The sequence below is a fragment of the Poromitra crassiceps genome, assembly GCF_964638095.1.
Source record: "Poromitra crassiceps genome assembly, contig: HAP1_SCAFFOLD_873, whole genome shotgun sequence".
Taxonomy (NCBI): domain Eukaryota; kingdom Metazoa; phylum Chordata; class Actinopteri; order Beryciformes; family Melamphaidae; genus Poromitra; species Poromitra crassiceps.
The window spans coordinates 12501-28667 of NW_028151536.1; the positions used below are offsets into that span (position 1 = coordinate 12501).

The 16167-nt window shown below is 42.3% G+C and overlaps 1 protein-coding gene across 1 annotated transcript; it reads left to right on the top strand.

Annotated features, from left to right (window-relative positions):
* The first annotated feature begins 598 nt into the window (after positions 1–598).
* On the top strand, positions 599–15882 carry LOC310771613 (keratin, type I cytoskeletal 18-like). The gene is made up of 10 exons (XM_083664189.1): positions 599–651; positions 2398–2670; positions 3366–3491; positions 3806–3888; positions 5281–5437; positions 9380–9544; positions 10100–10225; positions 13225–13442; positions 13696–13724; positions 14744–15882. Exons 2-10 carry the CDS (start codon positions 2407–2409, stop codon positions 14860–14862), a joined length of 1287 nt encoding a protein of 428 aa, XP_083520315.1. The 5' UTR covers positions 599–651; positions 2398–2406; the 3' UTR covers positions 14863–15882.
* Positions 15883–16167: the final 285 nt, after the last annotated feature.

Sequence of the window (16167 nt, forward strand, 5' to 3'; positions counted from 1 at the left end):
AAATGGCGGCTGTGAAAAGGGTCTATTGTGGGCCTTTTTTACGCCAATACTGCAGGATGGATCTCTGTGTAAAAAAAGGCCCATGTTTCCTTCAAATTACAGCATTGTACATAAGAACACAGGAACACAGAAAGGAAGAGAGATGACCAATTATTTGCCCTGCACACCACAAAACTTAGCAGAGCAATTAATTTAAGCTGCTTTATGGGATTTATCATATGTCTTTTGATTCATCTGATTGTTTGCTTAAATAAACAATGATAAAAACTGATACTTATATCATGTGTAGTTCCAGAATATCCAGATAATTCCAATACCAATAATTTGTAATGATTATAATTATTAATTTTATCCTACTCTAGTATAAAACTACAAACACACCTGCCAATAAAAAGTGAACATATCATAGCACACAAAATGTGAATGTAAATCAACTACTTCTCCTCTTTTCTACTGCTTCAGTTCAAGATCCTGTGCCTCCCTGCCTACCCCGGGACCTGCAGGTGCAATAAGCACACGCCCCTCTTCAGAGTTGGCTCCTCCCTCTTCCTCTGCACCTGCATATAACCACACCTGTAGCATCAACAGCACAGAGCGTTCTGCATTCCTCTGGATCCCACTTTGCCTCTATCCGAAGAGAAACATATTCAGGTAAGCTGCTTTTCTAATAATCATTCTCTTTTATTTTTTGTTTTGCAAACCTTGCTGAATGGCTGATCTAAATATTTTCTCTGATCCTATTTTACTTTTATTTTACCAGAATAATTGAGATCATGAAACTCTAAACCAAAAATATAATAACGTCAAGCTTTGATCAATTATTTCAGCTATAGGGGATTCTTATTTTCCTCCTGACTTTCGCTCATGTGAATGTGGAATTTTGAATTTTCCAATGCAGCTTTTTGTCAGCGAATAGGCTAGTGTGATGCTCTTGCAACAAAAAAAAAATGAAATTAAAACCCATTTCCTGCTGAACAATGTCCCTCCTTGTGTCATTGGAATTCAATCTAAATATTCTCCCGATCATTTTCCCACAAGCTCTATCTCTCCTCTGTGAACAAGGCCTGTCTGTCTCCTGCTGGCTCCTTTGTAGTGTTGTGGGAACGGTGTTGCAAGGATCAAGTGACAGCGGGACAGAGAGGTTCCCTTGACTGCTAATCTCCCACTGAAACCGTGCTGAGACACACAAAAGCATGCAAGCGTACACACACACACACACACACGCGCACACACACGCGCACACACACACGCACGCACGCACACACACACGCACACGTACACAAAGATACCCCTGTTTTGGGTGTTTACTATCCAAACACCTGCGAGTCTTGCGATTAAGAATCTAGTTAGAATCCCAAACGTAAACTGAAATAGTAGCCGTGTAATGTGAAGCCCTGCGATAGTAGATAGTATCTATATGAGGTTATAAACAGGTTATATGAGGATAATATCTATATGAGGTTATAAACAGAGGAAGAAAACTAATAAGGGGCTACAAAGTAACAACAGCAGTGAAAAATGTGCTTTGAATGAGAACTGAATATAAGGGGGAAATATATAATTTTAAGTTTAGATTTAGATTGCAGAATTGCCACTACTTCACATGGACGAAAATCTGGGTTAGTATTCTTAAATATAAGATTGATCCAGAAATGCTAGTTTTCACAGTCCTTGACAATTTATATGAGTTAACTTTATATATAATATTTTATTATATATATTTTATATATATATATATATATATATATATATATATATATATATATATATATATATATAGAGTCACAGAGCCACTTGCCATCTCCTCAGTTCCTGCTTTTATGAATGCTCTATTAGTCTCCTGTCGAATATGAAAGCTCATTATCATAGTGATAGCATGTACTGTATGAGGACGTCCTCAGCCTTAGAGAGAGGCTCTTGTTTGACCCAGCTGAGCTGCACTCATTTACATTTTGATTGTATGCCGGGCTGAGCTGAAGTCGTGTTTGAACAGACTGGAGTATCTGTCAGCATAAAGTCCGTCATCCATTCGAGTTATCTCCTAAAGGCGGATGGTTAGTTTGAATTGCCACTAAGCCAGTGGTGTACTCATTTAAAGACTCATCTCATGATTTTCAGTGGGTGTTTTCTGCCCTCTTGAATATTAGACCCTGCATACTTGTATTCCCATTACAGTCTGACCTTAATGCTACAACAGAATACATTCGTTTTAAAGGCCACAAAAGAGCAAAACAAGGACGCTAACGGCCAGATCTTCAGCTATCTGTGTCTCTGTATCTCTCTCTCTCCTATCTCCAACCTGTCTTCTTCACAAGTTCACCAACCCACACATCATAAATGTGGACACTTTCTAATTCTTTTCCTTCCCTTGCTCCCTTGTTTCTTCTGCCTTCACAGCCGTCCATCATGACTTCCAGTTTGTCCATGAGGAGTTACTCCATGGGCCGCCAGCCCTCCTTCTCCAGCCTCTCCCTGCGGGACAGCGGGCGCTCGCGCTCCCGCGCCTCGGTCTCGTTCGCCGCCGCCGGCCCGCTGAGCCGTGCCGGCTCCATCGGCCAGGACCTGAACGGGCCCATCAGCCTCCAGCTTAATGGACTGCACGGCAACAGCGCCAACGAGAAGGAAGCCATGCAGGGGCTCAACAACCGCCTGGCCACCTACCTGGACAAGGTTCTGATGACACCCGATACTCCGCTGTAGTGCACCGCTAAGCTCAGGGGGTCAGCAGCCACTTGGGCGATGGCTCCGTCTCTGTTGGGCCTCCATGCCGCAAAAGTATACCAATATCATTAGCAGCATAGCTGAAGGACTTAATAAATGATATATCAGGGGAGGGTTTAATTCAAGGAGAGGCTGAAGGACCTGGAAGGAATGTAATCGCTAGCTGGTAACCAAGGCTCCCCCCCCCAAAATTAGCTTAAATATATTATCTTATATTTCTATATTTTCTCTATTTCTCTATCAATTGTTCAATGTGTTAGCATTACTACTGTAATTTGCTACTGTTGTGTCAGCTAGAATTAGCTAGACATATTTTCTGTGAAGCCCTCTGGGACATGCTTGTGAATTAGGGCTATACAAATAAACTTGACTTGACTAGCTTGTTTTAAATGAAAAATGTAAAACTAAGCACAAGCATAGTTTTACAAGGCTGAGCCTTAGTTTTATAAGGCTGAGCCTATCAAGGGTTCAAATGGCCACAATCTGATTTAAACTCACACCTTTAGAAAACTTCCCCCGGATGTTAAAGGAAGAGGATTGAGTGTGTCTGTATACAACTGGGTATCAAGGGGACGCATGCCATCGCGGATATTGTTGTTGTTGTTGTTGATGCTAAAGGCTTACCTGTCCATTCCTTTGCCCAGGTGCGTACGCTGGAGCGCGCCAACGCAGACCTGGAGATGAAGATACGGCAGCAGATGATAGACCGCATTCCCAAGGGTCACGACCTTGATTCCATGATGGGCCAAGCTCACGCTGTGGAGCAAGAGGTATAGGCCCGACATGAAAAACAGGAGCACGATGGATGAACCCATACAGTTACACTCAACTATATTGAAATGTATTGAGCCAGATTGACGCTTCCAGGTTTGAAGCCCAACGTTATGAAGACATTGGTTTACATAGCCAAATGCGCAGTGTCTCTTAGCAGGAGCTGCATCAGTAGCAGGCTTTGACCTACACTTGACCTGCCCCAAAACTACTTTAAACTCGAAGTTAATGATTCTTTTACCCATTTATCCTACATGCATTCATACCGTATGTTGTTGATGATGATGTATGCTCTGTTGATGTTGTCTGCTAGGTGAGGAAGAGGACCTTGGAAAACGCTCGTCTCATGTTAGAGATTGACAATGCTAAGCTGGCTGCTGATGATTTCCGAATCAAGTGAGTGATTAATCAACTGGATTTTTGATCGATTGTCCCACTGTGGAAAGATGTGGTCATAGAACCGGTTTGTGTTACGCTTGCTTGTTTGCCTTGGCTGTTGTGGCTATTGTCTGGCCCTCTTGAGTTAAATCGATGTCTTTGGTTAAGGTTCTACTAAATCTAGTATCACCTACATCATAATTATGCAACATAAGTATGTGAATACACTCTGGTTTATAGCACATTTATAACACCTGAACAATCGCTTCACAGCAGCCACTTCCCACGTCCATGATGACTGGTTCAGTCCTTCTGTCAGCATTCACCAGGATATCATATAATACTGTGTAGACTCTAGAGCAGGGGTGGCCAAACTTTTTTGGTTGTGGGCCGCATACAGAAAAGTATAAGGAGTCGCGGGCCAAAGTATATTTAGCGATATTTAACCATATTTAAACTGTAAAACGGAAAAACATTTTTAGCAAAAAAACAACTATATATATATATATATATATATATATATATATATATATATATATATATATATATATATATATATATATATATATATATATATATACACATATATATATATATACATATATATATATACATATATATATATATATATATATAGTTGTTTTTTGCTAACTTCATGGCGGGCCACTTAAAAACGGGCAGCGGGCCGTAGTTTGGCCACCCCTGCTCTAGAGCATGTGTAGTATAGCAGTGGAGCAGTGGGTCAATGAAAAGTCCTCTTGACAATAATGATGCATTAAAATGTCAAAATGCAAATTTTGATTAGCAATGAAAATACCTGTGACAAAACATTGTACACTGTTTGTTATCAGCATCCTTGTGCTTTCATCCTCCTTTCCCGGGGCGTTCTTATGTTTGACCTCAGCTCGCAAACACATTTTTACTGCGTTTCAGTCGACAAATATTTTGACGGATGAAGAGTGATGAAGAGTCTACAAGCAGACGACACGCGCCAAACTATGTCAACACTGCTTCTCTCAAATATTCTGGCTCTGTAGTCGTATGTGAGCTCTGAAATTCACAAAAAACACAACAACAAAAACGTCATACTCTATGCGCCAATTTATCCAATAAATCCAAAATGTAATAGACTTTTGAGTTGCTGTCTAGGTAGACTATATCCTACCATGCTTTTCACAGCTATATTACCTTTTCCATGCTGCTTTTTCAATACACACTTTTCAATACTCACTGTTTATAGACACTATATAGAGTCTATAAACACACTGCCTTTTCCACGGCCTCGTCTATACCACGCTGACTTGTCTATACTAGATACTGCCTTTTCTACTGCCTTTTCATGTACATGTACTACCTTTTCTATAGTATATATAGTATATTATATTATATATTATATACTGCCTTTTCCAGGTGGGAGACAGAGCTGGTGATGTGCCAGTCAGTGGAGAGAGACTGCATTGCCCTGAAGAAGGCCAAGACAGACCATGAGCAGATCATTGCCACTCTGAGGGGAGATCTGGACAGCCTGAAGGAAGAGCTCTACTTCCTCAAGAAGAACCATGAGGAGGTAATGTTCTCCTCCACCTCCTGTTATCCCATCTCCCACTCTCTTCCTCTGTGTCCATATCTGTGCAGTATGCCACTCTTCTTCTTCTTCTTCACTTGTCTTGCTCTCTCTGTCACTCTTACGTTGGCTTTCTCACAGTCTCTCTCAACCTGCACCTCACAAACAACAAGTTGTTTAATATTCAAGTGACCCAATTTGGTGGATTCAAGAGGTCTTTTCAGAGCAGAGCCAGAAAAAGAGATGGGGGAGGGAGAGAGAGAGAGAGAGAGAGAGACTGAGAGAAAGAGAGAGAGCGATAGAGAGAGAGAGAGAGAGAGAGAGAGAGAGAGAGACTGAGAGAAAGAGAGAGAGCGATAGAGAGAGAGAGAGAGAGAGAGAGAGACTGAGAGAAAGAGGGGTCCTCTAGTTACTACAGACAAAAGGAGCAGGTAGATCTGGTTCTCAAACCTGCTTTTTTCAGCCCATCAGCTGATCTGACACGTCCTGACTTCCATCCTCTGGGGGCAAGATAAACGGAGATAAACTAACACACCCCTCTCACCACGAGGGATTGGTCACTCTTTCACTGTAACAAGATGTGAATCAAAACTATACACATTCAAAGCAGTGGAGACGCATTACATTACAATGTTGTGGCGCAAAGAAAATGATGCACCCTGCGCTCAAATTAACTTCATTTGTTTAAGTCTAGTTCTAGTTCAGTCTGATTTTAGTAAGTTAATTAAGACCTTACCAATTAAGGTCTTATTAAGACTTACCAATTTTACATGTAAATGAGGTCAAAAATGTATTACAGAATTTGCGAATGCATTTGACAAAATAAGTTTGGGTTTAATTCATAAATGGCTGGATTATTTTGATTTTAGTCAGCTATCATACAAGTAAAATGACGGGCATATCTCAATATATTTCCCATATTTAGATTTTGAAATATTAAGAGTACACAAAAAATACTTTTTTTAAATTAATTACCGGTAATTGAGAAGTACAGATATATGCGTCAAAGCAGCTTTTCATTAGACCCATGCAATTATATTAATCTAAATTACTGTAAGAAAAAAAGTGCTATGTTATGGATTCTCATATTTTTTTTTATTATATGGACCCGACCCCCCAATTGAATTTAAAAAGTAGCATCTTTTGTGCGATCTCAAGTTTGTGCCATCTCTCTCTCTCCCAGTCTTCTATATGAAATACTGAGAGGATGCAAACCATAATATGCAGCATGGGAAAGAGAGAGTGAAAGAGAGAGCAAGAGAACATGAATAAGATATACTGTATAGAGAGGGATATAATATGTGTGTACTGTGCGTGTGTGTGTGTCTGTGTGTGTGTGTGTGTGTGTGTGTGTGTGTGTGTGTGTGCGTGCGTGCATGTGTGTGTGTGTGTGTGGGGGGGTGGGGTGGGGGGGTGGGGGATGTTACTCCACATCTTTAAGAGGGATGAGCAAAACAGACCATGAACTACGCTCAGGTGCTGGTTTTTGCTGCCATATGTTGTGTGTGTGTGCGTGTGTGTGTGTGCGTGCTTCATCGACATAATGGCGTGCGTGCGGGCGTGTGTGTGTATGTGTGTGTGTGTGCGTGCATGTGTGTGTGTGCGTGCGTGCGTCATCTACATAATGGCGTGCGTGCGTGTGTGTGCGTGCGTGTGTGTGCGTGCATGTGTGTGTGTGCGGGCGTGTGTGTGTGTGCGTGCATGTGTGTGTGTGTGTGTGTGTGCGTGCATGCGTCATCGACATAATGGCGTGCGTGCGCGCGCGCGCGTGTGTGTGCGCGCACGTGTGTGTGTGTGTGCGCACGTGTGCGTGTGTGTTGGCAGTGAGTTGAAAGAGCAGGGGTAAAGTGAGCCTTACCTCATCATCTATTGATGGAGAGTTACTAAATAATGGAGCCGCTCTCACGTCCTCTCTAGCTGTGTTTCCATTACAGTTTTTCGCAAAAGAATTGCGATATTTCTACAACTTCGACAATGTACAATTGCGACTTGTAGGCGTTTCCATTGAAGTTGCGTTTGAGTGATTCCCCGTTGCAGCAGCTGCCACAGTGATTACGCACGGGGATCTTCTGCCCCATATCCCGTCCCCTGCATGCTCAAATCCAACCAATGGTCAATGCAAATCCCAACATGAAGTTACAATGCATATAAACGAGCCTGATTATCAATTCAAAAGAAAATGAGTCGCAAAATGTTGCTGGCTGCGTGAATGCAGTCAGCGCGACAGGCAGAGGAAAAAAGGTAGCCTAATAGCCTACAACTGGTCCGATTTAGAGATGGAGGGGGGAAAAGGCTGATTTGGTTCTATAATTGCACCTGAAACGTGTGCAATGTATTAGCCTACTCACAGTCACTGTATTCACTTCAGACAGCACCACCGCACCAGTGTGTGCTTTTCATCCTCTCATCTCGCCGCTGTGCCAAATGCGCGCACACAGGCAGCCTGCTGTCACCATGGACTGATTTCTGCCATTAAACATTATCTAATTTGCCCGGCTACGCTTTTGCATAACACTCGTCTTTCTGCTAGGTAGCGTTGCTTCAAAGTTTTCCACTTGCTGCAGAGGTTTTGACACGGCTATCGAACCTTACTTACCAAACTTATTTTCCGCTCCTTTTCCAAGGGATAATATGGGTCACATGACGTGCAAATGCGAAAAATGTGTTTCCATTACACTTTTGCGATAAACTTCTATATCGACACGTCTGAAAAACCACCTCATGAGAGCGAAAAAACTTTTTGCGATATTTGGGAGGTTTTTCGAAATTCACGTGTTTCCATTAACCACTTTCTATTGCGATATATAGATTTTGCGCATTTCTGAGAGTAATGGAAACACGACTAATGTCACTGTAGGGTGTAGGATTTACAAAACATGCTTCATATGATGCCTGCTCATCCTCTCTGTCACTATAGTATAGGCCCTACAGCAGTGATACTCAACTTGCGGCCCGCGGGCCACATGCGGCCCGCGGGCGCCCCCTGTGTGGCCCGCGATGGAATTGCAAAAGAAAAAAAAAAGTTTTTATTTTTTTTATTTTTTTACAGTGCACCTCAATGCAACATGCAAGATACCCGCTGAATAAGTGTCCAAATGTTCATGTACCTCTGGTCAATACTCCACTTCTGTTATAGCATTTCAGTCTGGAATATGGAATATCTTTCAATAATCTATGATTTAGCTGCTAAATTGTCAAATACCGCCGTCTGCTCGCTACCCAGGCACAGAAAAATGTATATTGTTTGTTTATTAACTGGCCCCTGGCCTTCTATCATTTCACGAAAGTGGCCCCCGGGCAAAGCAAGTTGAGTATCCCTGCCCTACAGTGTAGGATGTAGTAGGCTGTAGGACAGTGATACTCAACTTGCGGCCCGGGGGCCAGATGTGGCCCGCGATAGGTTGCCAAGTGGCCCCCCCGACCATTTTCTAATTCACAATGAAAACTCAAGTTTGACTGAGCTCCAGCTAAATTGTCAAATATTGCCTGCCGCCTACTACTCACCAACCGGGCACTTATATGTAGGCTACTTAACTAACTTTACTTAACCTAACTATCCTGTGTGCACAAAATTGTCAGACTAAACTCCGACTGACACCCCAAAAACCTACAATCTGGTACAGAAAGAAATACATTATTGTTTGTTTATTATCTGGCCCTGGCCTCCTGTCATTTAAATAAATTAAATTGCAAAAATTAATTTTGCAATTTAAGCCGGCCCCGGCTGGGCAAAGCAAGTCGGGTGTCCCTGGTGTAGGGTTTACCTGCACATGCTTGATATGATGCCTGCTGCTCACACAGATGTTACCTGCACATGCATTGATCCATACGATCTGCAGTAGTAGGCCTATGTGCTCACAGAAAATACACATATTTTACTGTTGTGAAATTGTCTTGAACTAAGCCTTCTTTAAAACCCCAAGTTGACCCATTTTCTCTCTGCAGGAACTGGATCAGATGAAGTGTCGTATTTCCAGAGACGAGGTGATTGTGGAGGTGGACACGGCCCGCGGGCCGGAGCTTGGCACCGTCCTGTCTGAACTGCGTAGCCAGTATGAGGGCATTGTCAAGAAGAACAAGGACCAGGCAGAGCACTGGTATCGCAAGAAGGTACGTGGAGGAGAGACTGATGGTTCTCATGCCAACAGAATACTATTCTAATTACTTCTACGTTGAGTCACTGAATTTGTCAATTTCACCTAAAAAGATGTGAACATGCAACACTAACTAACCCACTGGAGAACCAGATTGTGCATTTAATTTCCTGGAACCCTGAGGAAGAGGCACAATAAAGCTGGAGAACTTAGTTCTATTGAAGTCCAATTATCATATTGCATCCATTCAATTACTGTTTTGTCAAATGTAGGTTGCATAAAAAGGTCAAGCAATAAAAGCAATACAAAGAAAACACAAGAGAAGAAGATACTAAGAAACACACACCATACATGGCCTCAGCGCACAAAGATTGTGTATGCGATTGCATATGTGTTTGTGTGTGTGTGTGTGTGTGTGTGTGCGTGAGACTGAGTGTGTGTGTGAGTGTGTATGTGTGTGTGTGTGTGTGTGTGTGTGTGAGAGACTGTGAGTGTGTGTGTGTGTGTGTGTGTGTGTGTGTGAGTGTGTGTGTGTGTTTGCATTCATGTGGTCTGTTTGTGTCCTGTGCAGTTGGAGATGGTGCAGAACGAGGTGAAGGAGAGCAACGAGGCTGTGAGAGGCGCGCAGAGCGAGCTGACCGAGAGGCAGCGCTTCATCCAGACCCTGGAGGTGGAGCTAGAGAGTCTGCACAAACAGGTGAGCCGCTTCAGAGGGAGTAGAGGTTTGGAGCCAAATACCCATGTAAGGGCCTGTGTCCACCTAGCGTCTTTTTCCGAACGTTAAACGCCGGAAGTACGCTGAGAAGCGCTGATCTCGGCGCACAATTAACATCTGAAACTTTCAAACTAACGTTAGTTCAGTGCGGTAGCTAGCTTGATAGCTGACAGCTAACATTAGCAAACAACACACATACAGTGATTTAGCTCAACACTCACCAGAAATATTAAGTGTCTAGCCAATCTGCTCCCACAATTGAGCCTTTCCGTCTCTGTTGCGATAGTTTCTCCATATGATTAGTTGCCAGAAAAGGAGCAACCGACACCAGCGTCTTTCTGAAAAGTTAAAATATTTTCAGCTGGAAGCGCTGGGAGTCGGGCGCACGAAAACGCCGGAGCGCTGTGAAAATAGACGCTGGACGCAGCGCACTTTCTCTAGACGTCCGTGTGCGCCCGCATACGTTCTCCCCCCATTGGAAACAACTGAAAATAGACGCCGGAGCTGATGAAAAGACGCTAGGTGGACACAGGCCCTAAGGGTGTCTCTCTTTAAAGAGCATGGTGCAGGTTGGAGACCACATTGCACATGTGGGACTCATCTGTAGCTCTTTTGTTTTTCAGACTTAGCTGCATCTAGACTTGTTTTTGTAAAGCAGCTGGCACACCCTCAATAAACGGCCATCTGGGCAGATAACACCAGTGACATCACTCACCCTATGATCTGATCTCAGCCATGGGCTCATCGGGCTGAGACCAGATCATAACAGCAGTGCTGTACTGTACAGCAGCCAGGCTGGCTGAGTGATGTCACTGGTGTTATCTGCCCAGATGGCTTTTTAGTTTGTATTGAGCATGTACATTTAACCTGCTTTAAGTCCTACTGTACCTCACTAGTTTGAAACATGAGATGGGTGGAGCCCGCGGTGGAGGAGGAGGGGGAGGGTCACGTCAAAGTAAGGAGGGGGAGGGTCACGTCAAAGTAAGGAGGGGGAGGAGGGTCAAGTCAAAGTAAGACCTTCAAATGTCATTCACCTACTTTAGATTTTGAACCTCAGAAAGAAGAGAATTGTCACTTTACTGCGTCGACACCCACAGTGAGTGTGTGTATAAACTGGTATTATTGTCTTCTATCTCAAATAACACCTTTCTATCAGTTAACGTCTCAACAAAACATGTTTTAGTGTTTCTGAGCCCTTTAATCGGACACAGCAACAGCCAATCCTCTATCGGAGTTTTATAGATTGATACAACCTCTTTAGACCAGACCTGGCCAAAATGATACGACTATATTTTAGATACTGTGTAAGCTGAAATGATATAATACTGTCATGAAGACCATTCTCCCTTATGAATGCTAAACAGTGCCAAAACATTGAAAAACGACTCTTCCATACAGACTCAACACATAACAAAACCAAGACTTTATGAACTGTGCATGCGTGTCTACATACAATGCAAATGCATGACTTTGCATCCCAATGCCTCCATCTGGAGAAAGTCATATATTTCTATTTGCATATGAGTTTGTATACTGTCTGTATGTGTGACTGTGTGCAGAGGTGTGTCTGTGGGAATCAAGTCAGGGTGATCGTCATCAATCTCATTGTGGTGCCAGGAATTCTTTGGAGGTAGAAGTCTGAGTTTGTCATGGAGGTTCTCAAATGCTTTTTGCTAAGGACCTCTTACAAGATAGAAAATATGCCGGGGACCCCCTCATTCTGATTTGTGATTTTGGGCTAAGCTTAATTGTTTCCACGGTAACGTGCTTGACTTTTAAATTGATAGGTTTGTTAGATTAGAATGTAATACACAAACCATTTTAGATTTAAAGCATCAAATATTTTCGTTGAACTACGAAGCTTTTGCAACAACAACAAAAGTTTGTGTGCGACTTCTTTTCTTTATGTTACTTTGAATTTTCGTTAGTCTGCACCTCTTCAAACTTTTTGGGTGTGCTCCACTCTATATACTTTGCATTTCTATTTTCCTGAAAACTTTTCGCGGCCCCCCTGGCAAAGTGCCACGGACCCCTGAGGGTCCCCGGACCCCCATTTGAGAACCACTGGTTTAACTTATCTTTCAAGCGATATTTTCACTTTTGAGGCTATGCGAATTAAAATCAAATGCACACCGCGCAAATATGTAATTATATTTTTGTTTTACAAAGCCTGGATGAGCTATGCTAATCGCTGAGAGAAAGAGCGGTTTTCATACGGGATTTGTCTGACAACCAAACAGCAAAACCCAACAGGAGCTGGCTTCACTTTTCATTTGTGCAGCAGAGGTTTTTGAGCCGTTCCAAACTATTGTGTCACGTCTTCTCTTGGGGGAAATCGATCTGTTTTCCCTCTGTTGTAATCCTTGTTGACAGTAAGCATGTCCTCCCTCTCTGATAAGTCTTGTAAGGTCGTAGCAGATTCAGTTGGGGTGGTGGTGTTGGTTGGTTTCCAGATGAATGATCTTCTCTGTGGTGGTTTGGTCACTACGGCCTCCAAAGTTGTCCGGTTTGAGTTGATGAGGTTTAAGAAATAATGTGGGAGTCAGGAGACATAGCCTACTTGGGTTTGATTTGCATAGGTTATAGCTCATAATGAGGCAATGGGAGGAGGCTTAAGAGACAGGGCTGTGCACAACAGAGATAGGATAAGACTCTGTAATAAACCTAGACCACCACCCTTATCATCATATAAAAGTCTTAAGAGAGTAATCATTGTAATACCTTGTAGTTTTCAACAATAATGCTAGAATCTTTGCAGAATAAAATGTCCAACAGTGCAGTGTTTGGGCCAACCTAGACTCGGGTTAGTAGGAAGCGTCTTCCCCTGAGCAAGCCGAAAATTTTCTAAGTGTTGACACCAGAGAGGCTAAAAGCGCTGGGAGTCACTGTGCTATAACAGCCTCTCTGGTGTCAGCACTTAGAAAACCCCCCCCCCCCCCCCAAAAAAAAGCAGTATTAACCCTTTGCTTTTCTGTCCTCAGATAGCAGCGTTGGAGGGAAACCAGGGCGAGACGGGTCAGAAGTACTCTGGCGAGATGGAACGGCTGCAGGTCACCTTGAACCAGCTGGAGGACGACCTCTCCCAGCTCAGGCTGGACATGCAGCGCAACAAGACCGACTACGAGCAGCTGCTCCGCATCAAGCAGAACCTGGAGATGGAGATCGCCACCTACAGGCGCCTGCTGGAGGGAGAGGAGACGTGAGTTCTAGGCTTATCAGTCGTAGAAGCATAAACGAGCTTTATGTAAATACAGGGGGTTATTAAACTTTTCCAACCCAAGGTTTACACCTTCACCCGTGCCATTTACCAAAAATATAGATGTTCCTATACCTGATTTGAAGGAACAGTATGTGCCTGGGACATTGCCAGCGCCAGTTAGAGCTTATACATGTACATATACATCTTGTTTGCTCGCTGGCTAATTCTAACATATTTTCTTTTTGTCAATCAGAATCAAGGAAATTCCACCTCCACCAAAGAGTGAGTACTTGGCTTTCACATCTTCACTGACGAGAGAAAGTAAAGTCACTGCTTAGCTATCAGGATGAAGTGTTCCATAACAGCATTAAAAACACACAACTATAATTAGTACAGATTAGAACAATGATGGAGGTACTGGTCATGCCTTGAGTTGGTCCTGTAGCAACTTATCACACCAGGGACTTCATGGTGGTAGGAGTGACTCAAGCTGTCGTTGATGTAGATAAGCAGAACAAACTGTTCACGACACCTCGAGTACAATACCTCAACCAGACGGATTTGAATGTGTGTGAGATAGCGAGACTGACAGACTCTGACAGAACAGACGACATACCTGCAGTGCATACACACACACACACACACACACACGCACACACACACACACACACACACACACACACACACACACACACACACACAGGATCAAAAAAAGGGCAGTGACCCCAGACTAATGATATTTTGATAAACCAATGCAAACACAAGCAGCTCAGCTCCTATAGCAACATAACATCATATCCACATGTTGTAACTACAGTATGTCTACATCTGACTGACTCACACTGCTGTAACAGTAACAGACTGAAAGGTGTTTTCAAAATATTTATCTTTGTCTCAATTATTGTCTCAATACCAATTACAAAATCGAAATCGAAACTTGCTTTTACTAACCATTTTCAAGTTATATATATATATATATATATATATATATATATATATATATTGTATATATGGCTGTATGGCTGTATATATAGTGTATATATATATACAGTATATAAACTTACAAGTGTATAGGCTCATAAATTATTTCACTGTTAAAATGTTAATGTAGAGTTTAGTACTTTTGTGGGGGGGGGGGGGGGTATGAGGGGTCTGTGGTATATTATTGATTTATTTTGAAACCGTTTATGTGTTGCCATAAAGGTCTTGTGACACGTTCTTCATGTAAAACACAAAATTCCCTAGAAATATAGGATTACAAGGTTGAACTCATCTCATGTCATTTCTCCTCTTCTCTGCAGAGGAGCCTGATGTTCGCACCAGGAAGATTGTGAAGGTGGTGACTCAGACCATGATCAATGGGAAGGTGGTGGACGAGTCCAGCGAGGTGGAGCAGATAGAGGAGACCAAGAAAGTGTGAAGAAGAGTGTGGCAAAAATAAACAAGAAGTGAGAAGGAGAAAGAACACAGAGTCATGTCAGAAAAAAAGATGAGTGTCAGAATCACACTGTGGAAATGCAACATCACATCACCTTAATCTTACAATAGAAAAGCATTTTTTAAATGTAGGAAATGTTATTACTTTAACATGAACGTTTTGTGTTCTCTGAGAAATGTTAGGCCTGTTGGTTTAGCAACCCCATTTTGATTGTTTTTGGTTTCTGGAGAGTGTATAGATGCTACAAACACAAACATAGCTACATAGTTATACATATTTACTGGTTTTGCCCAGTCCTATAGAGACACTGCATGTAATAGGCCACGCCCATCACGGGGAAGAGCTCCGTTCATTTCCACACACCAGCGTCATTTTCCTTGAATTAAACATAGCTAAAATCTGTTGTGTGGTGGGCTGCGCAGAAAACAAATGTAAAAAATCGCCAGTTAAAGTTTTTTTGTACTCCTGAGCAAAACAAGGAAGCCATTGAGAATTGCTGAGAAGAAAAATGTGGATCTAGCTGTCAAGAAGTAAGTTGGAGTGTTCATCTTCCATATATACAATCTTTTGGTGCAACACGCAACCATGCACGTGACATAGGAGAAAGCCAGGATTGGACAGGAGTTTGTGTTTTCCCCCGTCTTGGGCGTGGTTTCTGAATGATGACGCGTTACGCAGTGTCTCTATACTGCTGTAATGTAGCTGTCATGCTCATACAACGTTATAGTGAATGCAGGTGTGCGTGTGCGCGTGCGTCCGTGCATACGTGTGTGCGTGTGTGTGAAGCAACTGAATGACATAAGTAACCATTCTTAACTTCATACTAACATAATGTTTTCTTTAACAATATATTTATTAGTGTGGTAAATTTGAGTGTAGTTAATGTATCCCTACATGTAGACTCATTTCACAAAAAGATCATGTAATAATTGTCTTTGCTCTCTGAGATGTATTTGTGTTTGTATTCTATGAAAATCTAAATAAAGTATTATTTTAATCCTACTCCTCTTTTTCTTATATGTCACTCAGTTAAGTACGTTAAGGCTTTTTCTTGGCTGCTACATCCTATTCAATGCTGCCTATTTTTTTCCTGCTGATTTATAGTCGCATAAGAAAATAGATTCAGTTCTAGCACTTCTAGTAAAAACAACAACAAAACATTTGAGCTTGCAAAATAATATTCAGGATATCTCTTGGTATCATCAGCAAATTAGCAGTTTGCTTCAACATAAATGTTTTCTTAATCACTTTTACAGTTTAATGTAGTCGTTCTCTTAAGGATTCATA

What these genes read in the sequence shown, in the direction of transcription:
- LOC310771613 (XM_083664189.1), top strand. Translation starts at nt 2,407, where the DNA reads ATGACTTCCAGTTTGTCCATGAGGAGTTACTCCATGGGCCGCCAGCCC. An exon ending in CTCACGCTGTGGAGCAAGAG is followed by an intron (nt 3,492 to 3,805) that starts GTATAGGCCCGA and finishes GTTGTCTGCTAG; the next exon opens with GTGAGGAAGAGGACCTTGGA. An exon ending in GCTGATGATTTCCGAATCAA is followed by an intron (nt 3,889 to 5,280) that starts GTGAGTGATTAA and finishes TGCCTTTTCCAG; the next exon opens with GTGGGAGACAGAGCTGGTGA.